This window comes from Conger conger, chromosome 5 (genome assembly GCF_963514075.1).
Source record: "Conger conger chromosome 5, fConCon1.1, whole genome shotgun sequence".
Classification (NCBI taxonomy): domain Eukaryota; kingdom Metazoa; phylum Chordata; class Actinopteri; order Anguilliformes; family Congridae; genus Conger; species Conger conger.
The window spans coordinates 10,545,171-10,567,457 of record NC_083764.1 but is presented as its reverse complement, the minus strand read 5'-3'; the positions used below and the strand labels follow the sequence as shown (position 1 = coordinate 10,567,457).

Here is a 22,287-nt window from a genome sequence, read left to right as displayed (position 1 = left end):
CCTCAATGGCGACATCTATGAAGAGTTCATCTGCAGTCCAGGGCAGCTGTTTGTATTGTATTGTATTTCTCTGCCGCCATTTGCATGGCAGTGATCCCTATCCTCCCTTCTGTGTCTTTGTCCTGTGTTTTCAGTGACGGTAAGGACAAAAACAACATTAGCGTTATTAACTTAATGCTAGCCTTCTCTGTCCACGGTTAGCTTGAGAGTAGGCCAATAGGAATTGAGGCCAGACACAGGCCAAAACACTGAAAAGAATCATGGCACACAACCCAGATCTCGAACAAAGCAAGGAAGCCTGGTTCCTGATCTACCGTGGAACATGGGACCTACAGTTTGTATCCCTCCACTTTTGGGACCATTTTGAAAAACCATAGAAGGAGGGTCTTTCCTGTTAGGCCAGCAGGCTCAGTCTGTTTTTGAACATAACAGAAAACTTTGGAACTGGTCTTGTCAACCACATGATCGTCGTGCAGGGATAAGCCAGACCATATCGATCAGTCAGTTTACTGATATTGACTGATATTCTTGAGAAACGCATAATGCTTATACCTTATTGACTCCTTTCTTTGAAAACTGGCCAAAACAAGTTAAATCAACAGCCTGTATCATAGTGGCTAAGGTACACGACTGGGACGCGGAAAGTTGATGGTTCAAGCATCGGTGTAGCCATGATAAGATCTCCACAGCTGTTGGGCCCTTGAGCAAGGCCCTTAACCCCACATTGCTCCCTGGGAACTGTACTATGGCTGCCAACTGCTCTATCTATAAATAATCCAAAGGACTAATTACCCTTTTTCAAGAGAAGCTTTCCCTTCTATTTCAAACTGATTAAAAGTAATTTTTTAAAAAACATTATATTACAACACATGGTAAAAGATTAAAAAATGTTTTCTTCAGTCAGAAATCAAGTTATTTAAATTTTCAGTCCATTTCTGTGAAATTCTCACATTAGTCGCCTTTACATAGTTGGAATTGTTCCTGTTTAGATATCCTGCCAACATTCAAATTCATTCATTGTTACAGACAGTATTTGCAAACAGCATACTTAAATTGTTGAAGACTCTGCAGATAAGTACTTTCAAGTAAACAATTAGGCTTGAACATAAGGTTTTTGTCCAAAGTATTGTCTTAGATGAAATTATCAACGCTTATAATTTATCTAAAATATGCTTCATGACCAGCATTGCACAATGTCTGAGTTTGCAACACAAAAAAAGTGCCAGTCATCAGTTTTGTTAATGTGGAAGTATATACAGTATAGCATTAAAAGTACATACATTGTCAATGTACCTACACAGCACACTAGTATACAGTAGATCCCCTCCTACCTGGAACAATTAAAGCCCTATGTGTGTAGGGGCAACACAGCACAGGAGAGCACAGATGACGAGGTGTGAACGTGTGATAGAGTTAGCTGACTAATGTAAACATAAGAAAGGAACGGGGGACTCACAGCTTTCTGCTGCGTCTCCAGCAGGAGCGGGGACAGCCCCTCTCTGTGCTCCGGGTCGCTGGAAACGTCGTCCTCGGACTCCTCCCAGGACGAGGAGAAGCCGGTGGAGGAGGCAGAGGAGGAGGAGAGCTTCCTCAGGGCCCTGCTGGGGCCGGGGCAGGGTTCCCCAGGTTCCTCCATCCCGTGGTCGGTGACAATGACGGCGGGGATGCTCCCCGCCTCGTGACAGCACCCCGCGCCCGGGGACACCACGTGGGGCTGGGTTTCCGCCGGCTCCCCCCCTTCCTGAGCGGGGCAACCCCTGTCGGTCTCGGTCCCGGGCGAAACGGCGGACGGAGAGTCAGTGTCGCTCCGGTTCCCCGCGGGTTTGTCGCGCTGCGTGTTTAGGTCGTCGCTGCTCTTTTCCCTCCCGCGGTCTCCCGGCGTTTTCGCCTCCTCCCAGCCGCAGCACCCCTTCCCGTTCTGGAGCTCCTTGGGGATGGAGGGAAGGCTGTCCGGCGACAGGGGAGGGGATAGGGGCGGGGGGCGTCTGACCGCCTCCTGGGAGGGCCTGCGGGGGGACCGGGGGCTGCGGGGGATCTCCGAGTTCTGCGCCCGGGTGCGGAGGTCGGAGATCTGCGCCTCGAAGAGCCCCACCTTCTTGTTGACCTGCACGTTCTGCAGCTCGCGGTGTATCTCCACAGCGCGCTTGGCTTTCCCCGGCGCCTGGTCGCCGAGGCAACGCGGGCCCGGCGGCTCCACGTCGCCGCTCAGCCGCCGCACGCGGCTGCCCACGCACACGCCCAGGAACTCCGGCGGCCGGCCGGGGGAGCGGGCGCGCGGGCTCCCCGGACCGGGGACGGCGGGGAAGACGAAGGCCGTGCCGCTGGAGCCGGGGCTCAGGCTCCCGGGGCCCGGGCTCCCGGGGCTGCCCGCCAGACGCCCGCAGAACGTGGCCCGATCCGGCACGGGAAGCACCGGCCTCCCCGTCCGGGGACTGCTGTCACTTTTCAGGTTGTTGGTATTCATCATTATCAAGCTGTTCAGCACATATGCAGCCATAATACCAGGCCGATTCTCTCCTGAGGGACTCCCATTTAGTCCTGCTTGTGCCCGAGGCGGAGGAACCCCAGCATGGTTTGGGGAAAGGGGGAGGGGGGGGGCGCCGTGTGTGAGAAGGACGCTTAATGGAAACTTTAAGACCGCAAAGTGTTTTTGGAGTGGACGTCAGAAAGCCACTTGTCTGGCAAGAGCTAATTTAACGCCCTCATCTTCATGTTCAAATTAGCTGCGGGGAGAAAAAAAACTGCCGTTAGCTCGGAACAGGATTAGAATTTTTAGATTTAATATTTGCGTTTCAAGCCATTAGCTGTCTCCTAAGGCTTCACATCATGAACGCTTAAACATCGTAAACACGTGGAATTAACATATCCTGTTAATTGTGCAAACTTGTCCCGATGGATCCCCAGGCAACTGTTCCCAATGAGGCAAAGGGGAATTTTGGACTCTGTAGCAGATATTATGCTCCACATAACATACCTTTGCCGCCTTTGTTTAGGACTAACAGTGAGATACTCTAAGACTGTTTACGTAACAAAACCACAAAATGTGCAGACAGAATCTACTTCCAAATTCCACTGTGTTCTTATGAGCTGGGACAGAGAAGAGAGAAAAAACAATCCATGACACTTTTTTTGTTGAATGTGTGATGTACGGTAACTGCCCAGAACAGCACGACACCTGTAAAACACCCCAAAAACTGTACCAATGACACAGAATGCTTGGCACCTCACTTTAACAAGTACACAAGAGACAGTTACACCATTTTAATAGTTTATATTCAACCCTCTTTATATACTAACAAAAGCAAACAGGTCTTTTTAATAGCAAACAGTTGAACATTTAAAAACTGATCAATTTGTGTAGTTGTATATCTAATGGAGACAGCACTTAAGTGTAAAACTTACATTTGTAAAACTTACATTTGAGTAAAACATTATTAAACAATGTATCCTAAAACTTTATCCTATTGCCAAGGCTAATATGGGTGTGAAATGCAAGCAGTCAAGCTAGAAATTATTTTTGTAAAATGGAGATTAATCACAAGAGGCAGGCTGATGTAACATTCCAGTAGGATAGCCTGACCGGCAAAACAAAATTACCTCAATGACACCATTATTCACAGAACAAAGAAAACCCGAGAGTTGTTTTCTGTTCTGTTTCAAAATAGAGGATTTAAAATAAGCCTGCTCTCTTACACCTAGTATCTCCTCAAATAGAATCTAGCACCTATATTGCAAGTCTCAACATTTCCCAAAAAGTAAAGCTCAACATTACATTACAGTACATAACATTTGGCAGACGCTTACGATAACTGCAGACTGAAGGTCACTGGAGAACTACAGAACTACAGAACACTGGTGAGATAAGGTCAAAGGTCAGAAGAATATTGTTATATAATATAGAAACTTCTTCATGTTTTCTATGCTTCTTCACTGAAGAGCAGTTTATCCTGGTGCTGCCAAGCTTCCTGAGATACAATACAATTCACAGAATAAAGGGAAATGATAGGTACCAGTAAAGTGGACCAGGTGTGAAGTAGAACACGTATTTCATACTGTCGCCAACGTACTCATGGCCCAGAGCCAAAGGTAGGGTTGAGTTCTGATCCACTACAAACCTCCACTTCTCAGACAGTGGACGCAGGTAAACGACACCTCGCAGGTAAACAAGCACTGCCATCAGAGCTGCAGCCCCATAACAGTTCCCATGAACCAGGAGCCACGGCATCAGCTGGTGAGACAGCGTCAGCGACTACTAAACTCTCTGGTCCTTTGGTTTCAATGGGCCAACATTCAAGGTACTTGGAACTTGGACTTGTGGATCCACACGGTTTGAGTGGAGGCATCAAATCTTTAAAAGGCCTCCGTGTCCTCAATTTTAAAGCAGCCATGTATCTTTTGAAAATGTATATTTGTGATGAGGGCAGTTAAAGAAAGCCCTCAGCATTGTTGGGTCCACCTAACAATCACTGGGTATCTGAGGCAGGCTACTGTGATTAGCCTGTGCTAGAAGACCGTCTGCTCGCATCGAACGAGTGGCTCCGTTAACTGCAGTTATTTCACAAAGCAGCAAGGTTCATATTTTGGTCGTATGGCTTCTTGTGTTCCCTGTGTGCGTGACAGTCTGGAAATATATACGCACTGAAGAGTGCTCTCAGTTCACCCCTAGCACGTGAACCTGCCCGTCCCATATCCTATAACTGTCCATTCTATGAAACCTTGGTCACCAAATGTTTCTACCGCATAATATTACCTCAGATACACTAAAGAAACAACTAAAATATAAAGTTAATTTCTGAGCATTTGTGAGTGTTTCTCTGCAACACGTGGGAGAGTTCACATTTCTGAGAAAGTGTCCAATCACTGACTAAACTTTTTTTCCTTCAATTTTATAAGTTTATAAATACTCACTATCTTAATAAAACATTTAAAATAATCAAAACTAAGAATACAATCATGGTTATTTTACTCACTAATGAATGTCATCTTCATTAGTGAGTAATGTCATCCATTGAGACACACTTCCTTTGTGGGCCTATTTCAGGTACGAATTTGGAAGTATAAATCCAGACAGCCCTTAATATAACAAAAAGTTAAGTTTCCGTTTTACACATTAAAGCATCAGACTTCTGACATGGTTTGGACACCATAAACATTCAAGCTTCAATATAACAAACTTAATTTCCAAATACTCTGTGTAAAATCAATTATTAAGCTACACAGCTACGGTCCCTATTGGACTTAAATGTAGTACTCTTCGAGTTGATTGGACATTTTACTGTGTATTTACAATAAGGTCTTTCATCCCCATTCCGGTGTCTAAAAAGCAATTCGGGTAAATGAGATCCAAACGTCAGTTAAAAGGAATTAAAACTGCGGTTAATTACCATTATAGCCTAAGCCCAACAGTCCGTACACAGTACAGTTTGAAGTGACGCTTAGACAAGTGTAAATTATCTTATTCTTATTAAAGTTCTGTTTACATAGGCCACGTGGTGTATTCTCAGTCTAAATGCTACTACAAATAACACACTTGATGTACTGACGCCAGAGTAGCCTGCAGACATTTCTTTTTTTGTTTCCATACAGACCGTTATAATTTATCCTGCTTAACTTATCCAGCAGTTATATGGTCCTAAAATAGCAACAAGACATGGTAAAAATAGAAAATACTACAAAATAATTAAGAGCTTCTATTACCTTTTCTTTAAATGCTGATAACTACCATGAGAAGCCTACTTGTACTTTTCGAAAATCATGATGAAAGCTTAACTATCCATAGCCTACATTTTGAACGCAAATGCTGATCAAATTATGATTATTATTATTAGATTATTGTTATTGAAATTATAAAAAGAAAAAACATTTTAAAAAATGCAGTGAAAGCCCCTTGTTGTAATGAGCTTAAGTATTTGTGCACGCCTCATCGATAATTTTCTCATATAAATACGCTGCATTCATTAACCCTATAATACAACTCGTTTGAAGTTTGAAGCAGAAGGTATTTAAAGCATTCTTACTAGTAAACTTAGATTTACATTCCAAGTAATCCCAGATTTCCCCAAACTCTCTTTTGCTAACTTCATCATATATTGGCTACTCTGTATTTTCATAGGCAGCCGCGGCGTCAAGTTGCGCATCTTACCTTGGTAGAAAAATGCAGTGGCTTCTTACCATCACAATCGGTCCTAGTCGAAGCCACACACTCGACAGGAATGCTAAGATATCTGAAAACACGGCTCGGCTTCAGATCCAGCGTCTGTTCATTGGAGTATGAAAGCGCGATCCATCTCTCAATTTCCGCAAAGGAGATGTACTTAGTCCTCGTAGAACTGAAGTTTTTGGTTCTCCATCTGTTCATGTAGATTCTTACTATCTTCACACGTTGAGTTCTTCAGTTGCTAGCCTTAGCGTAGCATGTTTGTCTAATGTACAAAAAGCAGGAAGGAAGTTACACTGTAAGGCTGAACTCAACGGAACAAGCCGTTTTTTCTCTCTGAAGCGCAGCAAAGGGTAGAAAGAAGCGCTTCAAGAAAGATAAAGAAAATTCCATTACAAGTCTTAAAATACAATGCACATTCGCGAATAATAATATGTGTTTGTGTTAGGCTACACTAGGATCAAAACTGAATTTGTTTATCATTAATTTCATGGATTTCTATTTTTAGCACCAGTGGCCGGAGAACTTGGAAATAACTTATTATGTTCACATAATATCATGTCACCTATATGCAAAGCGATTCTTTTCTCATCTTAACTATAGCGTTTGGCAGAATATACTGTTCTCTGAATCAACAGGTGTTAGTTATTAGCCTACATTATGTCTTACGCGTAATGTTGGTGTATTGGCTTGTTTAGTAGTCATTTGACTACTGAACATGCTATTATTTATTCCAGCGTGGTAAGAACGCTGAACACTTGCAAAACAGCTAAGCACTCATTTGATTTGAGCTGAACTTTTTGTATCCAACTCCTCCTTAAAATGACCGATTGAATTCCACGGAAAGATAGGCTAGTGGTCATATAAATACCTCCCCTATCAATTGTGCCAACTCCGGCTACTTAAGCTTCTATTGATTTTAAACTGCTGTGGCAATATATCTTGACTTATCTGAGTCGTTTTCAGAAGACGTATGCTACTTATTTGCTTTCGTTCACCACCATTTGTAGGGACATTTTCTGGCTCTGATAAGCAACTTAATGTGTACTTTTTTCTAAACTGACAAAATACAAATTCCTTTCTATACATATCAAATTTAGTGATGGGACTGCTATATTTGCAATAGGCTGTAGTTAGGTTCTGGCACGTTTAATATTCTATTTAGAAACAACACCCACAGCAAAAAGAAAGTGCTTTCAAGTATTGTACACGGTAAATATCCTGTGTTAATTCAGCTGAAATAAGCACCATATGTTCTCTATAAGAGTTGATTTAATACTGACCATTTGTCTGTGTATCTGCCTCTTCTCTTGTGATTTAAATGCTCATGTATGTCTAATAAGTACATATAACACTGATAATAATATTTTGTGATAGTGATATTCTATATTTTGTATAATATAACAGCTCATATTAATACAGCTACCGTAAAGTTTAGAAGTCTACGTTGATGTTAATTTCTTAGATTGATAACTTCCAGTGGCTCATAAAAACCCACATAAAAGTAGAGCAGTCCGTAAAACCAGCAGGAAGCGTATGTCACCTGGCACACAGAACCGTGGATGGAAAATACAAACGATGATGGCCTTTCTCATTTGAATAAGACTTGACTGCCTGATAGGTACTATGAAAATTAATTTTCCATGTCCTGTGGCCCAGTTCAGATTCGCATGCCATGCAGGCTGGAAAAGGACCTTAATATGAGCAGAGAAATTGGACTTTATATTTGACATCATTATCACTGATAAACTTAATTAATGTCACTGTTCATTCTCATCAGCCTTTAAATTTTACAACTTGTAGTGTAGATTAGCAGCAAAATTGTGGGTCCATTGTACAAACCATCACTTGTTAAATTGTGCGGAGATATTTCAGTACACAGATTTCTGTGAAAGACAGTTTTAACAAAGTGCAATTTAAATGTCAGCAATTACAAGTCACTTCCATTATGTGCAAGCCAAATGAAAAAGCCAGACTTAATTGCTTACAGTAATTCAGAAAGAGGTTTTCATATACTGATGCATGCTGAGGTATGGTGTGAGATTTGTCACAAAATATGACTTCTAGCGTGAGCATGTGGTTTCTTTTCTCAACATTGGCCAATGGTTTACCCAGTCCTTCTTGTGACATGTTGTAACAATTACCCGCATCAGTATGAAGGATTTAGAAGTGTCATATTTATCTTTCAATAGCCCATAAATGCGAACGTATTCATCGTAGATGTGTCAGTAATGAGCTACCATCCACACACAACCTTTCAACCTCTCAGGAGGAGAACCATGGAGTGAACTTTGAGACAATAGCCGTCAGTGTAGTAACAGACTACATGGAGAGGTGATGGCTTGGTGGCATACAGCAATCTGTTTTTAGTCTGAGTAAATAACTGTCAACGTACATCAGTAATCCAGATTCTTTTTCATGAAATAGGGAACCGATGATTAAAAACATGTCCGGGAAGGTTATTGCAGGTTTTCTACATAAAAATGTGGGTATACCTACGTACCTATATCCAGACTTTTGAAGCCTAGTGACTGCAGAATTGGTGGGAGAAAAATAAAACATGGACATGGACTAGGAGAACCCTGCCTAGTAGAATCCTGTAGAACCATCCGTTTCACACAGTGATGGATGGGAACCACGAAGACTAAGGTCTACTATGCTTAAAATCTGGCAACTAAGCAATAAGCACTCTGCAAAAATAAGCATGGACATTCAGTGGAAACATGTTAGAATGAAAACGTAGCGATGTGTAATAAAATGCCAGTACACATTATGAAGACCTGGGGTGCAGTCTTGATGGAGGAAAGTTATGCAGTCTGGAGCATAGCTAGAAAATATATCATGATAAAACATTCTTGGAATGAAAATTGAACTTCCCTAATCAAATCGCATAAGGTAATACCAGCAAAGCAATTCCTCCAATACGATGTTCACTAAATCCTAAGCAACATACGCCACCTGCGGTTCTTTGTTGGTATGGCAACCATATTTAGTGCTGGTTGTTGATGACGAGACATTGTTGCACAGTCAAGGACGAGCAGCATGAAGCACATTTACAAGAACCTGATGGGTGTGAATCAATCAGTGGACGGTGGTATGTATTTTGCATTCAGTTTTTTCCCCCGTACACTTTTTGTGTTACTTTCTTTTTTTTAAAGATATTTTTTAGGCCTTTTTTAGCTTTTTATTGGACAGTATAGTATAGAGAGACTGGAAGCGAGAGAGAGAGGGAAAGACATGCGACGAATGTCAGACGGTCGGATTCGAACCGCTGACGTCGCGGCTCGCAATGAGCATGCGAGCATGAGTCTACGGGCTGCGCCACCGAGACACCCCATGTTTGGTTTACTTTCATATATGTGCTACACATACTTAACACAGACCATATTGAAAATAACCCAATGTGTGTTGTTCTTACCTAGACATGGAGGTGTGTTTAAAAATGACACGCTATTTGTTGTTTTTAACACATCTGTTTGGAGAGCGTGACTGGCAATGCTTGAGTGTGAATGGACAGAACATCCTAATGCTGATGGCACAATCGGTACCAGTGATTCATGCTTTCTCGATCAGCAGAGTTTATCTTCACAGAGAATTGTGCTTACAAAATATCTAATCATTCATAATGTGATTGTAAAATATGTCTGACTGTAGTGGGTTACTGTGTTCAGGCCTTTTTCTTTTCTTTTTAATCCCATTTAGGGGCAACAGGTGACGTGGGATTATTGAAACAGCAATTTTCCAGCTTTCTGTTCATGTTCCTCCCAATGCAGCGAGTGATGGAGCTTAATTTAATTAGGGGAATTGTAAACTATTTACAAAAAAACAAAAACCATATTTTGTCAAAGCACTGAAAATATTTTTTACAAGGGAGCATTGGCCTAGAGCACAATAATACAAATACAAAAGTTACACAATAATAGAAATCAATTAAATAAAAAACAGAAAGTACCAAGAGTTGAAAAAAATGTATACACTTTCAGCATCACTTGTTGAATTGTAGAATTAAATTAATTCCGTGAAATTAAGCTCTCAATGCAGAATATTGAGCAGATTGCCAGGAGAGCAGAACCAAGAAGTCAATCCAACTTCTGTTTTTACCTGTAATTTAAGCAAGCATTGTAAGCAAATACAACTGAAAGGTTAAGGTACAAAGGCATGGTGGTATAAAACCATGTTCAGCTTTGTAAATAAAAAGGACATATTTTTATTAGCCATGAAGGCCATGAAGGCCACCCCAATTTGCCATACAGTAGACAGTGATGAGTTAAGGCGTTTATAACCTGCACCATGATACAAATAGTCCCCGAGAAATGCAAGTGACGCTGCAAAATAGTTGTTCCATACGCTAGGTGGCAGTATGCACCTAGTTGGATTTGTTCGCGTTACATATTTCTTAAAATGGTTGCTACCTAGAGAGTGGTTGAAAACTTGACAACGCACAATTTAGGAATATGAAATATGTCAAATAATTACCAATCGGTTGCCAGCCATCTAGATAAATTGTGTACTCGTACCTGGCAATTATTGTCCCATACAGACACACCAAAAAATACTATCTTGCCAATCGCCCTTGGCTTTGCATTAAGCAAATTGCATAGCGGACATTTTTAGACAAACATAGAACATGGTATTGAAATCAGTTAGCCGCCAATGCTCAAAGTATCATTTACAGTAAAACATAGCTTTTACATTCGTCTTCTGGGTGAAACTGGAAGAAAACACTAGTCAACTAACATTTTCTCCGTACACTATACTAGCTCCCTACACAGCACACGCCCTGGTGCCCTTCTAACCACAGCAGCATTCGACTGCCTTCTGGTTCGTTTCTCCAATTCGCATACTCGATTTTTCATTGGCTAATGCTTGCATAGATGTTTTGTTGCAATATAATGACAGTTCTGTGACCAATGGTAATCCAGAAACCAGTCAACGCCCCTCCAAAACGGAACCCACTATGTAAGTGGAAGGCCAATGAGAAGTACACGGAGGCGGTCTTTAGCAGTCTCAGACAAACAGGTTCTTGAGTTGGTAAACAGCATTGACCTCATGGTATGGAACGCACCATTGCAGGGACACGAGCGTGCACGACTGAACAGTCGGTAGAAAATTCTGGTGGTAAGTGTTCATTAACCTTATGCAATCAGTCGTCTCCCGAAATAAAATCGGGGTAAATAACGTTACAATTAATCGGTGGGGAATTAGTCGTGTTGCTGGGGTGTCTGCGATGCACTGTCGAAATAGCAAGCTTGCACATGTCCGATAGTATTAACTTGGCAAACTACCATTATTGTATTGAATAACTCGTGATTCCTGTCTGATGAGTCTATACTTAGCTTACGTGGCCAGCTAACGGTTACCGATAACGTTCTTGCTACTAGTCAATGCTGTTGATAGTCAGGTTGTTGCTGTTGTAAGCAATGACATTACATTCAGTGTCCTTATTTAATTCTGCACAAATAGTTCGAGAAGTATTTAAGTATGGGCGCTTTTCATTTTTTAACGTGGCTGACGATTCTTCTTCAATCGTTTGAGAACGTTATCTAGCTTGCAAGCGCTAGCTGTCTAGCCAATCGTGATGGATACAGTGGCAATGCGATTGCATGAGAAATAGGCTACATTACTGGCCTGTTGCAGTCTGTACAGCTGAGTTGGTACTGGAGCCAGAGAAATGCTATCCCTGGGGTAGATACCGCATGTTTTAGCTAGGTAAAGTAGTGGATTGGTAGTTTAGCTATCTTGTTAGCTTGTTGTTTTGCAGCCAAAGGTCGCAGGAGTCGTTTCATTTATAGCCATGTTCTGTTGCTGGTTAACGTTACACGTGCACGTGCGATATTTGAAGTGACTAGCAGCCTACTTTGATGATGGTGAGGTTTCCCTCTGATTTGGTTAAGGCAAGTGTCGTAATTTGACTCATGATTTTCTATTTTTTGTTATTAGACAAAATTGCAATCGTGTCTGTTGAAGGTTGGGCTCATATTCAAACATGTCTTCCACTGCTGCAGAATATTATTGTTGCCCTGTGTGTCTGAAGGACAAGGAATTAAGAGGGTCATGCATAGCAGTCCATAACAACACTTCGATTGGCACAGTAACACCACTGACAGCTGTGGCACTAAAAGACAAATCAAAGGCTTTCACTGAAGTACTCCGATTGCACACCACACATGGCATACGTATATAGCAACTAAAATGCCAAGTGGTAGCCTGCTTTTGCATGGTGCATGTCTCAATTGCAAAGAGCATAGACAATAAAAGGTATGTCTTGTAACCTGTTTTGTGTCTAATTAAGCAATGTTAAGAGGAAATCAGTCTTCTTTTGTTATATCATTTTGCTTCGATGGGTTATTGCACCATTAACTAAAATCTTGCTATTTATTGGGCTTTGTATTCATTTAAAATGTCACTTTTTAAAATGTTGAAATTTCAGTTCTCTAATTTAAATCTAGCCTGTTGTTAATGTTATGGCAGCCTTGTAGTAGTACAGCTAAGGAACTTGTAACCAGATTGTTGCAGTTTCAGTCTCCACATTGGACATTAATGTTGTATTTTGAGAGCTGTACCTGACACAAATGTGTGTAAATGCCATGAAAAGTAATGTGCTATACAGTACAAGTGGCAAAATGTTTCCCTAGATGAGGCTTTAAATTGGCCCTTTGATTCATTCAACCTATATAAGAAGTTTGACCTGGTTTTCAGTGTAAGATTTCTTGTGCTATAAAACTGTCATATCCATAAGTCTTTTTTTTAAATGAAGGATAAGGATTTATGTCCAGCTATATCCAGAGTACCTAAGTTAGCAATGGGTGTTTTTGGATGATAAATAAGTTATCAGTAACCTTGACAGGCCTTTGTGTCTCAAAGTACTTCAATTTTAGATTAAATAAATCTTTGAAAATAATGCTGTTCATTGAGAGCAAGTGTATCTCTCCTGATGTAACTTTTGTTTAAAAGTTTAAATGCAAGAAATTTATCAAGGAAGAAATATGTGACTAAGGTGCGTACAGTATTTATAATTTTCTTTTATTTCAGAAAGTGTGCACGTGAACTGTCAGTCATTCATCATTTAGGGATTCTCGCACAGTAATAGTGTTTTAATAGAATATTTCCAGCAGTACAGCACAAACTGTTTTCCTTGATAAATACCATGCAAGGAATGCCGGCGAGACATGCTCGCCCGATGCGGAATGTTCAGTGACTCATAAACGGATAAGTGGATTGAGTGGGCTGTTGCACGTTCTCCATCGCTCCCGCCCGTTAATTTTAGGAGGTGTCCAACGACCTTACATGTCGACTTGGCCATTTGGGGCCATTCCTGGAAGGTTCCTTTTTTCACGAAAGTCAATGTCTCTCGGTGCTGAACTCTTCACATTTCCTTTCATTGTGCACAATTATTAGTAGCCGACAGGGAACAGGGTTGCAGCAGCAGCTAAACGGATATTAGTAGCTGAATAGGTATTATACTGATAATGCTGTTAAGAGACGTATAGCAAGGCAGCCTACCCTTGGTTTTGAGAAATGTGGTATCCTATAATTGTGTGTGTGTAATGGCATTCTCTCACATCGTGCTCTCAGGAACATGGTGGTACTGACATTGTCGTTTTGCAGGTACAGGTCACATGACTCTTTTTTGCACTTTGAGAATTGCGATAGGTTGTGACAGCATATGGGATGTTCACACAATGTGAATAGACGTTGCACATTTTAAAAATGGCACACTTTGCTTGAAGAACAGCCTTTTTAGCACCATGGAATAGGTTGCATACCCGTGAGTCAACGGCTATTAATCACACAAGGCAGTGTGGAAAAAACAAGCAACCCAACTAATCTTGTTACCTTGGAATATTTCCACATTTAACGGTTCTTCCTAGTTTATTGTTCCTCTCTTAAAACCCGGAAGTTGCAACACATTTTTTACACAATTTTTAGCAGCCTAGCAACATCCCTCAAATGGCTGAATCTGAATTTCTTCCTGGGTTATAGGCCTGAACTTTATGGCTGGTCTTCCAACGGTTTGTAGAATGACCACTTGAGATCTTGTCTGTTAAGTGGCTTACTTTCGCAGAGTGTCCAGACCAGATAAACACAATTTCGCAAGTGGCCATGATTAACACAAACTGCTGTGTTTTTCACCCATGCACTGACGCCCTGACATATTGGCAAGGCAATGCCCTGCCTAAGCTCCTCTAGCCTGTGCTTTTCAAACTGTGTAGGTTGTCAAATGCGGGAGAAAAAAAGTGTGTTACCGAATGACTAGCGGCCTGTTTTGACATGTAGTCTCCAACCTATACAGAGCTATGAAGTGAAACTTACACACCTTAGTCGAACTCACTGTAAAACACACACTGGCACGCCCATTTAAAGGCTGTCATTGTTTTCTGATTTGGGGGGGAAAGCCAAAACACAGTCAGCACTTTACCTAACAATTGTGATGCAACATACTGTATATGTCCTCCAGGAACATTAGCCTGGGTATCTAAAAATGAGACCTGGGATTCTATAAAGGTTAAGAGCAACCAAAGGAATGATTTATCTTGATTTATTTTCAGGTACAACTATCCTGGTTCCTTCTGAAGTGGGTTTGCAGCTGTTGATGGGTGTTAATCCCCATACAGTATGGAGGGGTGGGGCAAACAGTCTGTAGATAGCAGTCAGTGAGTGGGGGGTGCGGACATATTGACAACAAAGCAAATCCTATCTCTGGTTACGATCATAGTTTACATATGCCGCATATGAAAGTGGAAACGGTACAGGAAATAATTGGAAATCCCTACTGAAATTCTCACAACGGCACAATACCACTGTTTAATGCTGTTCTAACTTCTGACTCCTGTAGTCGTAGTCACATTGGCTTTCTTGCAACGCCTTGCAACAAAGCCAGTGTATGTCATTTGTTTGTGTGGGTTTTTAAAAGTTTTTTTTTTTTTTTTTTTTTACAACCCTTCTAAAACATTATTCATGTTATTAAAATCAACAATCAGTGATTGCTGTGTGTGTACTTACAATGCTTTTATTTTTATAGAAACTGTCCGTTTCCGTCCTCTGTCCGTCAGTTTTCAAAGAGGGAAGTGGTGTGATATTTACACGGTTTTGCGGAGGACTAGAGCGCTGTGTGTCTGTGTTTATTTACAGTGCGCACGGGCAGTTTTCTTTTCTGCCTCTGTCCAGTCAGACCTCCTCGGCCCACAATCCTCTGCCAGAGAGCCGAGCGGTCCCGGGGGGAGGGGCAGGGACAGAAGCTCTTTTTAGCTCTTTTTGGCTCTCTGTCATCTTATGAGCTGGGCAGCGGTCGTCAATGTTAATATTTATTTATTCATTTTATTAGCCTTCATTTTATTACACAGTTTAGATTGCCTGAGCATGTCTGCTGTTTTACAACTCTCTGTTCTTTCGACTCAACCCCCCCCCCCACGCAATTAGCGTAACCTGCATGTCTTTTGGATGATTTGGAGTGTGTACGTATATATGCTCTGTGTGCTATACGTTCTCCATCGGTCCAAAAAGGCATTTGACAGCCATCTGACTAGTGAAAGCCAAGGTCACGGAGCTCCTGTAGTCTCTGCCCTTATCTGGAACGGTGAGGCGGATGATGCAGCTCTCCTCAGAACGTGGATTGCGTAGTGAGCCTCGTGTTCATTTGTGCAAATTGGAGCAGCCCACCCTCCACACACACACGCACGCACACCTTCCCTCACACGCAGACACGCCTCCCCCTCACACACACCTTCCTCGAGCCACAGCGTGTTCCCGCCGCACCGCAGGCAACATGGCCGACCGCCTGAGAGGGAAACGCGTTCCGACCGCACTCCCGCGACGCGCCTAGACCGCGGGCTGGGGAGCTGGATTCCGGGTCAGGGCTCCAGCGGGATTTTTCCGGCAGTAGCCAGGATATCGCTGGCGTGAGCACAGGTGTTTGCGTGTTCGGTGTGAGCGGTAACGATGTCATCGTTGTCATGCCGCGGTCTGAAAGAGGTGACCTTGTTGATAGATTAGAGGGGAGACTGGATTTAGGAACTGAGCTTTTGGTTTATTTGTCTGCTGCTTTTCTGCATGTGGTAGACGATTTACCCTGCACAGGAAGTGACACGTACAGTGAGTCCTGCAGGCAGTGTTCCTGGGCCATAAATCAGTTTGACTGAGGGAAATGCAAATCGCTTCAAAAAGTAAAAATTTAAACTGAAACGTCAGATAAGTATTTTTTTTATTTGAGTACCATTTGTCGAATTGTATAGCTGTTCAGTTCTGGAATGTAATGTATGTTTGTTTATGGCACTCACTGGTGGTTTCAGGAAAGTTCCCCCAGTTAAGTGAATAAGCGTCTTGACAGTCACCTCAGGAAAGCGGCCAAGATTACAGCCAGATTACTCTCGGGATGAGCAGGCGGTCAGCTACAGTACTGGGAACAGTCGCTCCTTTACCGCTTTGACAAAGCCTGGCCGTTTCTCTTGTTACAATGAATGCCCCATTTCTCTCAGGCAGGAAAATACACTCAGACTGGCAGTTGGGAAAGGCCTGCTTGTGTATTCCCTCTGGCAGTCAAAATATGTGAGAGAAGGAGGAACCTTTGTCATCTACGCCTAGCAACCCTGCACTGGGGCCTGTAGTAAACACAAGAGCCATAAATATATTCATAGCTTTCAGGGTCCTGAAGTGCAGGTGTCCTTAGAATCTTATGACTCCGTAATGCCTGCCACAAGTATTACATTTATTGACAATAATAAAATGGCCCTCTGACAAATTAATGGTTGCCTTTGAGCTGTTATGTTTTTTTGAGAAAGGAATGGACTTGTGCTTGTTGCATCTTTTGTCATTTTCAGTAATTTTCTCACTGCAGATACTGTATGTCTAAGTGCGCAAACTCTAAAGACAGTGAAGAATCACAGTGGCCTTGTTGACAAACATTGCCTCAGAAATAATCAGTTTGTATCAGCAATGAGTTCAGCGTTCAGACCGATCACTATCGCTGATATCTGCAGGCTGCCTGTAATCGGTTAAACGCACAGTGTTTACTCCTTACCCTCAGCCGTGGAGACAGATTTAACCTTTGAAAGAGCGTTGGCTGGAACGAGGCTCGATAGCAGCTGTGTTGTCCTCCACCAATAGGACTGTTTCACCTTTCCTGTGGACCAATGGTGTCGTCCTTACTGTTTCCACAATCCTTAGGGTCATTGGTGTTTATAGATGCAATTTGTAGCAACACCCCCCTACCCACCCCAATAAGGTATAATTAATTTGCCTGAGAATAACACCATCTTGGCTTGTGTGCTCTTGTCAGATAATATCAGTGTGCAAATATACTGGTTACAACAATATTCACTTATTGCTGGCATGATAAAAAGCTGGGATTTTCATGCTCTTTTGGCCAGCTTTCAATCATATTTATGAAAAGCAGTTTGATAAATGACACTGTCGGTGGGATGTGAAACAAATTGAAATGGCTTTGCCAGTGATCTTTTTTTACTGATTTATCTGATGAAATATTCCTTCAATCAGTGCATAATAATATTGCGGTGTAATGACTGTGCCACAAGCATTGGATTTCCGTTGGATATGAACCAGCAACTTCAAAGCCACTGGTCTAGCTCCATAACCTCTGCACTGTACGGTCACTAATTGTCCGTGTTCTGCAGTCAGTTCAGGTCACTATTTGATTCACTGTGTTTGGAAGTTGTTAGTAAATGTGTGACAAATATTGTTTTTACCTTCATCTTTTTTTTCGAAGCAGACATATCGGGCCAGTTTCACGGACACAAATTAAGCTTAGCCCTGGTGTAAATTGAGTTTTGCATGGAGAGTCTCTCAATCTGTATCCGTGAAACTGGCCCTAACGTAGCCTACAGCAGTGTTTCTCAATTCCAGTCCTCGGGACCCACTTGCCAGAAGGTTTTTGTTGTAACCAGTAACTCACACACCTGATATAACTAGTCAAGGGCATTTTTGGTGGTTTGATTGGTTCAGTCATTAAATGAGGTGGGTGAGTTTCTGGTTAATTCAAATTTTATTTGTATAGCGCTTTTTACGACACAAATTGTTACACATCAGCTTTACAAAGAGCCCAGGCCTGAGACCCCCTCAGAGCAGGCCTAGGGCTACAGTGGCAAGGAAAAAAAACCCCTGACTAACAGGAAGAAACCTTGAGCAGAACATCTGCTTCTGGCTGGCACTGGGCAAACAGCAAGTTTTTTACAACAAAAACTTAGGCAAGTGGATCCAAAGGAAATGCCCTTAAAATGTGGCAGCTGTGGGAAGACATTGTGGAAGTTTGTGTGTGAGCGCACTCCGTGTCCCATTGGCAGGAGGCGACGTCTCCTCGTGCCGGTCTCTGGTGCCTCGGGCGTGAGCGAGCGACGGAGGGCCGTCATGGCGGGCGACATGATGCTGCTGATGAGGGGGCTGGCGAAGCTGAGCCAGGCCGTCGTGGAGACGCAGGCCGGCGTGCTGCGTGGAGGCGGGGCGCAGGCAGCCATCCACAGCGCCCAGGTGACCGCCGAACTGGGCCTCACCGCTGCCATGCAGAAGATGCAGGTTGGTCGCCTCCCCGTCAGGGTCCCCTTGCCGCGTTCCAAGCTTTGCTCCCTTTGCCAGACTGCTGTTTAATGTACCGAAGCGTGGTAGGTTCTGATGATCAAGGGATCCGCTCTGAATTTTTTTTTCTTGCTGTAAATTTCTGTCAGCGGACAGAGTTATGTCATCGCCTAGACTAAATATAATACAAATACCTGGGTCAAATATGTCATTCTTTTGGATTTTAATGCTGTTCTATGCTTTACTGGGCTTGTCTGGTGTATTCAAACCTATGAAAGACTCTGAAAAAGTGCAAACCTCACCTTCTGGTCCTCTTGGTTGGTTAAATTGCACCAGGCAGGATCAATTGAGCACAGAAAAAGTATTTAGATCCAAAATAATTAAGTATTTGTCTCAGAGCCGGTGGGAATCTACGATCGTGCTCGGATTCAGGATTCACATTGAGCCACGGCGTGGCTTCGCGGCTTGCCCTGTTCCGAGGTTTGCTCGTTTGCCAAACTGCCTTTTAATGTAAGTGCAGACAGATATGATGCTCAAGGGAGTGTTTCTAGTTGCTTGCTGTAAATATCTGTTGGCAGACAGAATTGCATTAGCATGTAGACTGCATTTGAATTGCAGTTGCTGTCCTCCTGTCATCACCTAAATCCCAGTTCAGGTGAGCCCAGAATCCAAAAGCAAAAAAATGTTTTCTTCCCTTCTACCATTTCCATCTACATCAAGTTGTAATGAGATGTTCCTATATGCTTAGTAATTTGATGATGGGAGATCATTCACCACTCCATTAAAACTGGAGGTTCATATTTGAAAACACCTCAGGAACCCTTGTAAGCTCCAAGGTCCTCCAGCTAGGTCTTATTGAGGTCATTAGCCTGGTAATGGACAGGTTAACACTCTTGTTCAGCAAAGTGGTTTTAGTGTCAAATTCTCCCATTGTCTCCCGACAGTGACTCTGAACAGCCCTGTGAGGCTACCCAGAATCGTTCTGCATTAGCCTTTGAACTCTAATAAAACCGTAAGGGATTGGTTACAGTCTGGCTGGCGTTCAGCCTGAGAACACTGGCACACACTGTCTGGCTCCCAGCCTTCATGTGGGGCCTACGAATCTCAGAAACAGAAAGCCTGCTCATCACCTCCTGCCCTTGACGATTTCGTATCTCCGTTTGTTTCCAGGAGTTTGGCACCCGACAGCAGAACATCTCCGATTTTGGAGCAGAGGTGGACACCGAGTTTGAGTTTGCTAGCACGGAGGAAGGTAGAGACAATGAACCCCTGAGAGATGGTGGCTTCAAGTCAGAGCAGGATGTTGGCGGGGAGGTCAGAACGAACGGTCAAGCCTCGGCAAGATCTGGCAGCAAGCTCTTTGAGGGCTATAAGGACCCCAGCAAACAGTTTCAGTACCGTTCATATCATCAAGACCACTCTTCAGTCGGTGGACTTACTGCGGAGGACATCGAGAAAGCCAGGGAGGCCAAGAGGTCCGAGTCCAAGCCACACAAGCAGATGGTACCGTACCGCTCCCTCTCCGTCGACCCGTTTAAGAAACACAACCACATTTCACACCTCCTATGTCCAAAGCCCAACATTTTAAATAATCCTTGTAACACGATATGAGCAGTAGATTAGGTAAGTTTTCTCTGCAATTAAAATATTTTGCTTTGTTGTTAGTAAGATTGTTCGAGAACACATTGGTGCGGTGCGCATACATTATGCAAAGTATGCCAGTGATTCAGAATACCATTTCACTCGGCACTGGAAATAAATGTCTGAATAGGGTCAAATGTCCATCAGTAGCAAGTGTACTGTAAGTAAAAAAACAAGACAACACTAGCAATACTGCTAAGTCGGTACTGTGTTCATTTACATACAGACAAACAGCCTTTGTTTTGTCAAAATCTGTAGATTTTTACCTTTGCTTTATCTTGCATTTGAAGGGGATTTTTACTGTCAGTTTAACCAAATTACAGGACTGATATTGAGGAGGGAAATTCTACTGACATCAACTCTCTCTCTCTCTCTCTTTCTCTGTTCTCTTGTTATTTCTTTTTTCAGCTTAGTGAAAGAGCACGGGAGAGAAAAGTGCCAGTGACAAGGTTAGGGAGGCTCGCAAATTTTGGAGGTAAGGCTTAGGTCATTGTTATTTAGAGAGATCTGGTATTTTTGAGATGGGCTGTTGGTGTGTTATTATGGAGTGCGCTCCTGCACTTGGCTGAACAGGAAGCACCTGAAACAATGCCTTGTGTAATACCACAGTGCCAAACTTTATTTTCTCTTTTTTACTTTACTCTGCTAAACATTTGTGTTGGTTTACAGCGACAGGCACTGCAAAAACAGCATTCATGTCACAAGTGAATCTAAAAAAAAAAAAAAAGAAACTGCTCAGATGGCTGTTTGATTCGGCCATCTTCTCTCGACACACAGTATGGTGTTTTAGTGTAATTATAAATTGTACGGAGCAATGAAGAAATGGGACTTTACTTAACATGGCCGACAAAGGGCACACTACAAGTGCTTTTGGATTGTTGGCTCAGTCTGTGATCTTTGATTTACTAGCTCTCACCTTCATAAAAATGAACTCAACCCACATAAGCCACCGAAAATAAATATTGAGAACGAAGATGACCTTCACCCTTATGTAACTGAAACCTGAAACGGCCAAGCCTAGCCAGCAGCCAAAACAGTTGTAGTAAATATTTGAATTGCTCATTTTGGGAGCTGCCTTTTAAACTTTTTCCTTTGACATGGAAACATAAACCAGCTGAAATTTGTTCAAATTTGACTGACTCCTAGTGAAGCCTTCTACCTTTCCATCTTTTTCCCAGCATGCTTCACGACCCTCATGACCCCTGTATGGCACTGCTACTCTTGGCCAGTTGGTGAAAGGTCACTATTCCTCTAGTATGAGTCGAAGAGTTATAGTGGATTTAGGTCTTTGGGTTAATCTGCACTTTGACCCATTTATAGTAAAGGCATCTGGCTTCCTGGATTACACAGGACTGCTTAACCGGACCATGAATGTGAAGCATATTCTCGGTCTGAAAGACTCTCTTCTTAACTCATTTTCTTTAACTAGCTTACTTCAGGTCAGTGTTATGCACCAATGATTCAATGTTATGAAATCATCTTGTATTTATAGTATCGTTGGTAATCATGGCAGCTGTGTGGTTCTAAGTGTCCTTTGGTTTGGCTTGATATTATCTTGTTCAAAATGGCCGTCCCGACCGTTTTGAGAGAAAGCCCACAGGTGACGTCATGTTGCCCGGCAACCCTCTTGGGGATAGTATGGGAAAGGAAGGGGCTTTTCCCACTGAAACGTGATAACCGAACGCATTTCTGCCCGGTAACTCGGACCGGGACGAGCTGACCCTTTCGGCCAGTGCAGTGCACGTGGACATGGCGGTTGGCCGTTGCGACTGACGGCACGCTGTGAAATTTGTTGCCGTTCGGAGGGTTATCAGATCCTTGCTTGCCGGCACGGTGCTACCGAAAGGACACGCAGGAGCACCTGTTTGGTGTGGAAACTTAGAGGCTGTGGCAGCCTGTATACATTACAGAGGCAAGGTCAGCACGGTGAGATTTTTAGCTGAGTTATCCCCCCGCCCCCCTCT

At 42.8% G+C, this 22,287-nt stretch overlaps 2 protein-coding genes across 3 annotated transcripts in view; one reads left to right on the top strand and one right to left on the bottom strand.

Annotated features, from left to right (window-relative positions):
* itpkb (inositol-trisphosphate 3-kinase B) overlaps window positions 1–6,432 on the bottom strand; it is a 33,231-nt gene extending 26,799 nt beyond the window's left edge. Inside the window, exons 1-2 of one of the 2 annotated variants that reach the window (XM_061243210.1) lie at window positions 6,143–6,432; window positions 1,457–2,723 (exon numbers count right to left, since the gene is read on the bottom strand). In XM_061243210.1, the coding sequence (XP_061099194.1) occupies window positions 1,457–2,497 (1,041 nt within the window). In that variant the 5' untranslated portion in view covers window positions 2,498–2,723; window positions 6,143–6,432. The remainder of the gene's footprint in view (window positions 1–1,456; window positions 2,724–6,142) is intronic. The other variant, XM_061243211.1, reaches the window with a different exon arrangement.
* Window positions 6,433–11,138: 4,706 nt separating this feature from the next.
* The window catches only part of coq8aa (coenzyme Q8A, genome duplicate a), a 30,851-nt gene continuing 19,702 nt past the window's right edge, over window positions 11,139–22,287 (top strand). Inside the window, exons 1-4 of the mRNA XM_061243541.1 lie at window positions 11,139–11,275; window positions 18,454–18,682; window positions 19,853–20,185; window positions 20,732–20,798. Coding sequence (XP_061099525.1) covers window positions 18,518–18,682; window positions 19,853–20,185; window positions 20,732–20,798 — 565 coding nt within the window. The 5' untranslated portion in view covers window positions 11,139–11,275; window positions 18,454–18,517. The remainder of the gene's footprint in view (window positions 11,276–18,453; window positions 18,683–19,852; window positions 20,186–20,731; window positions 20,799–22,287) is intronic.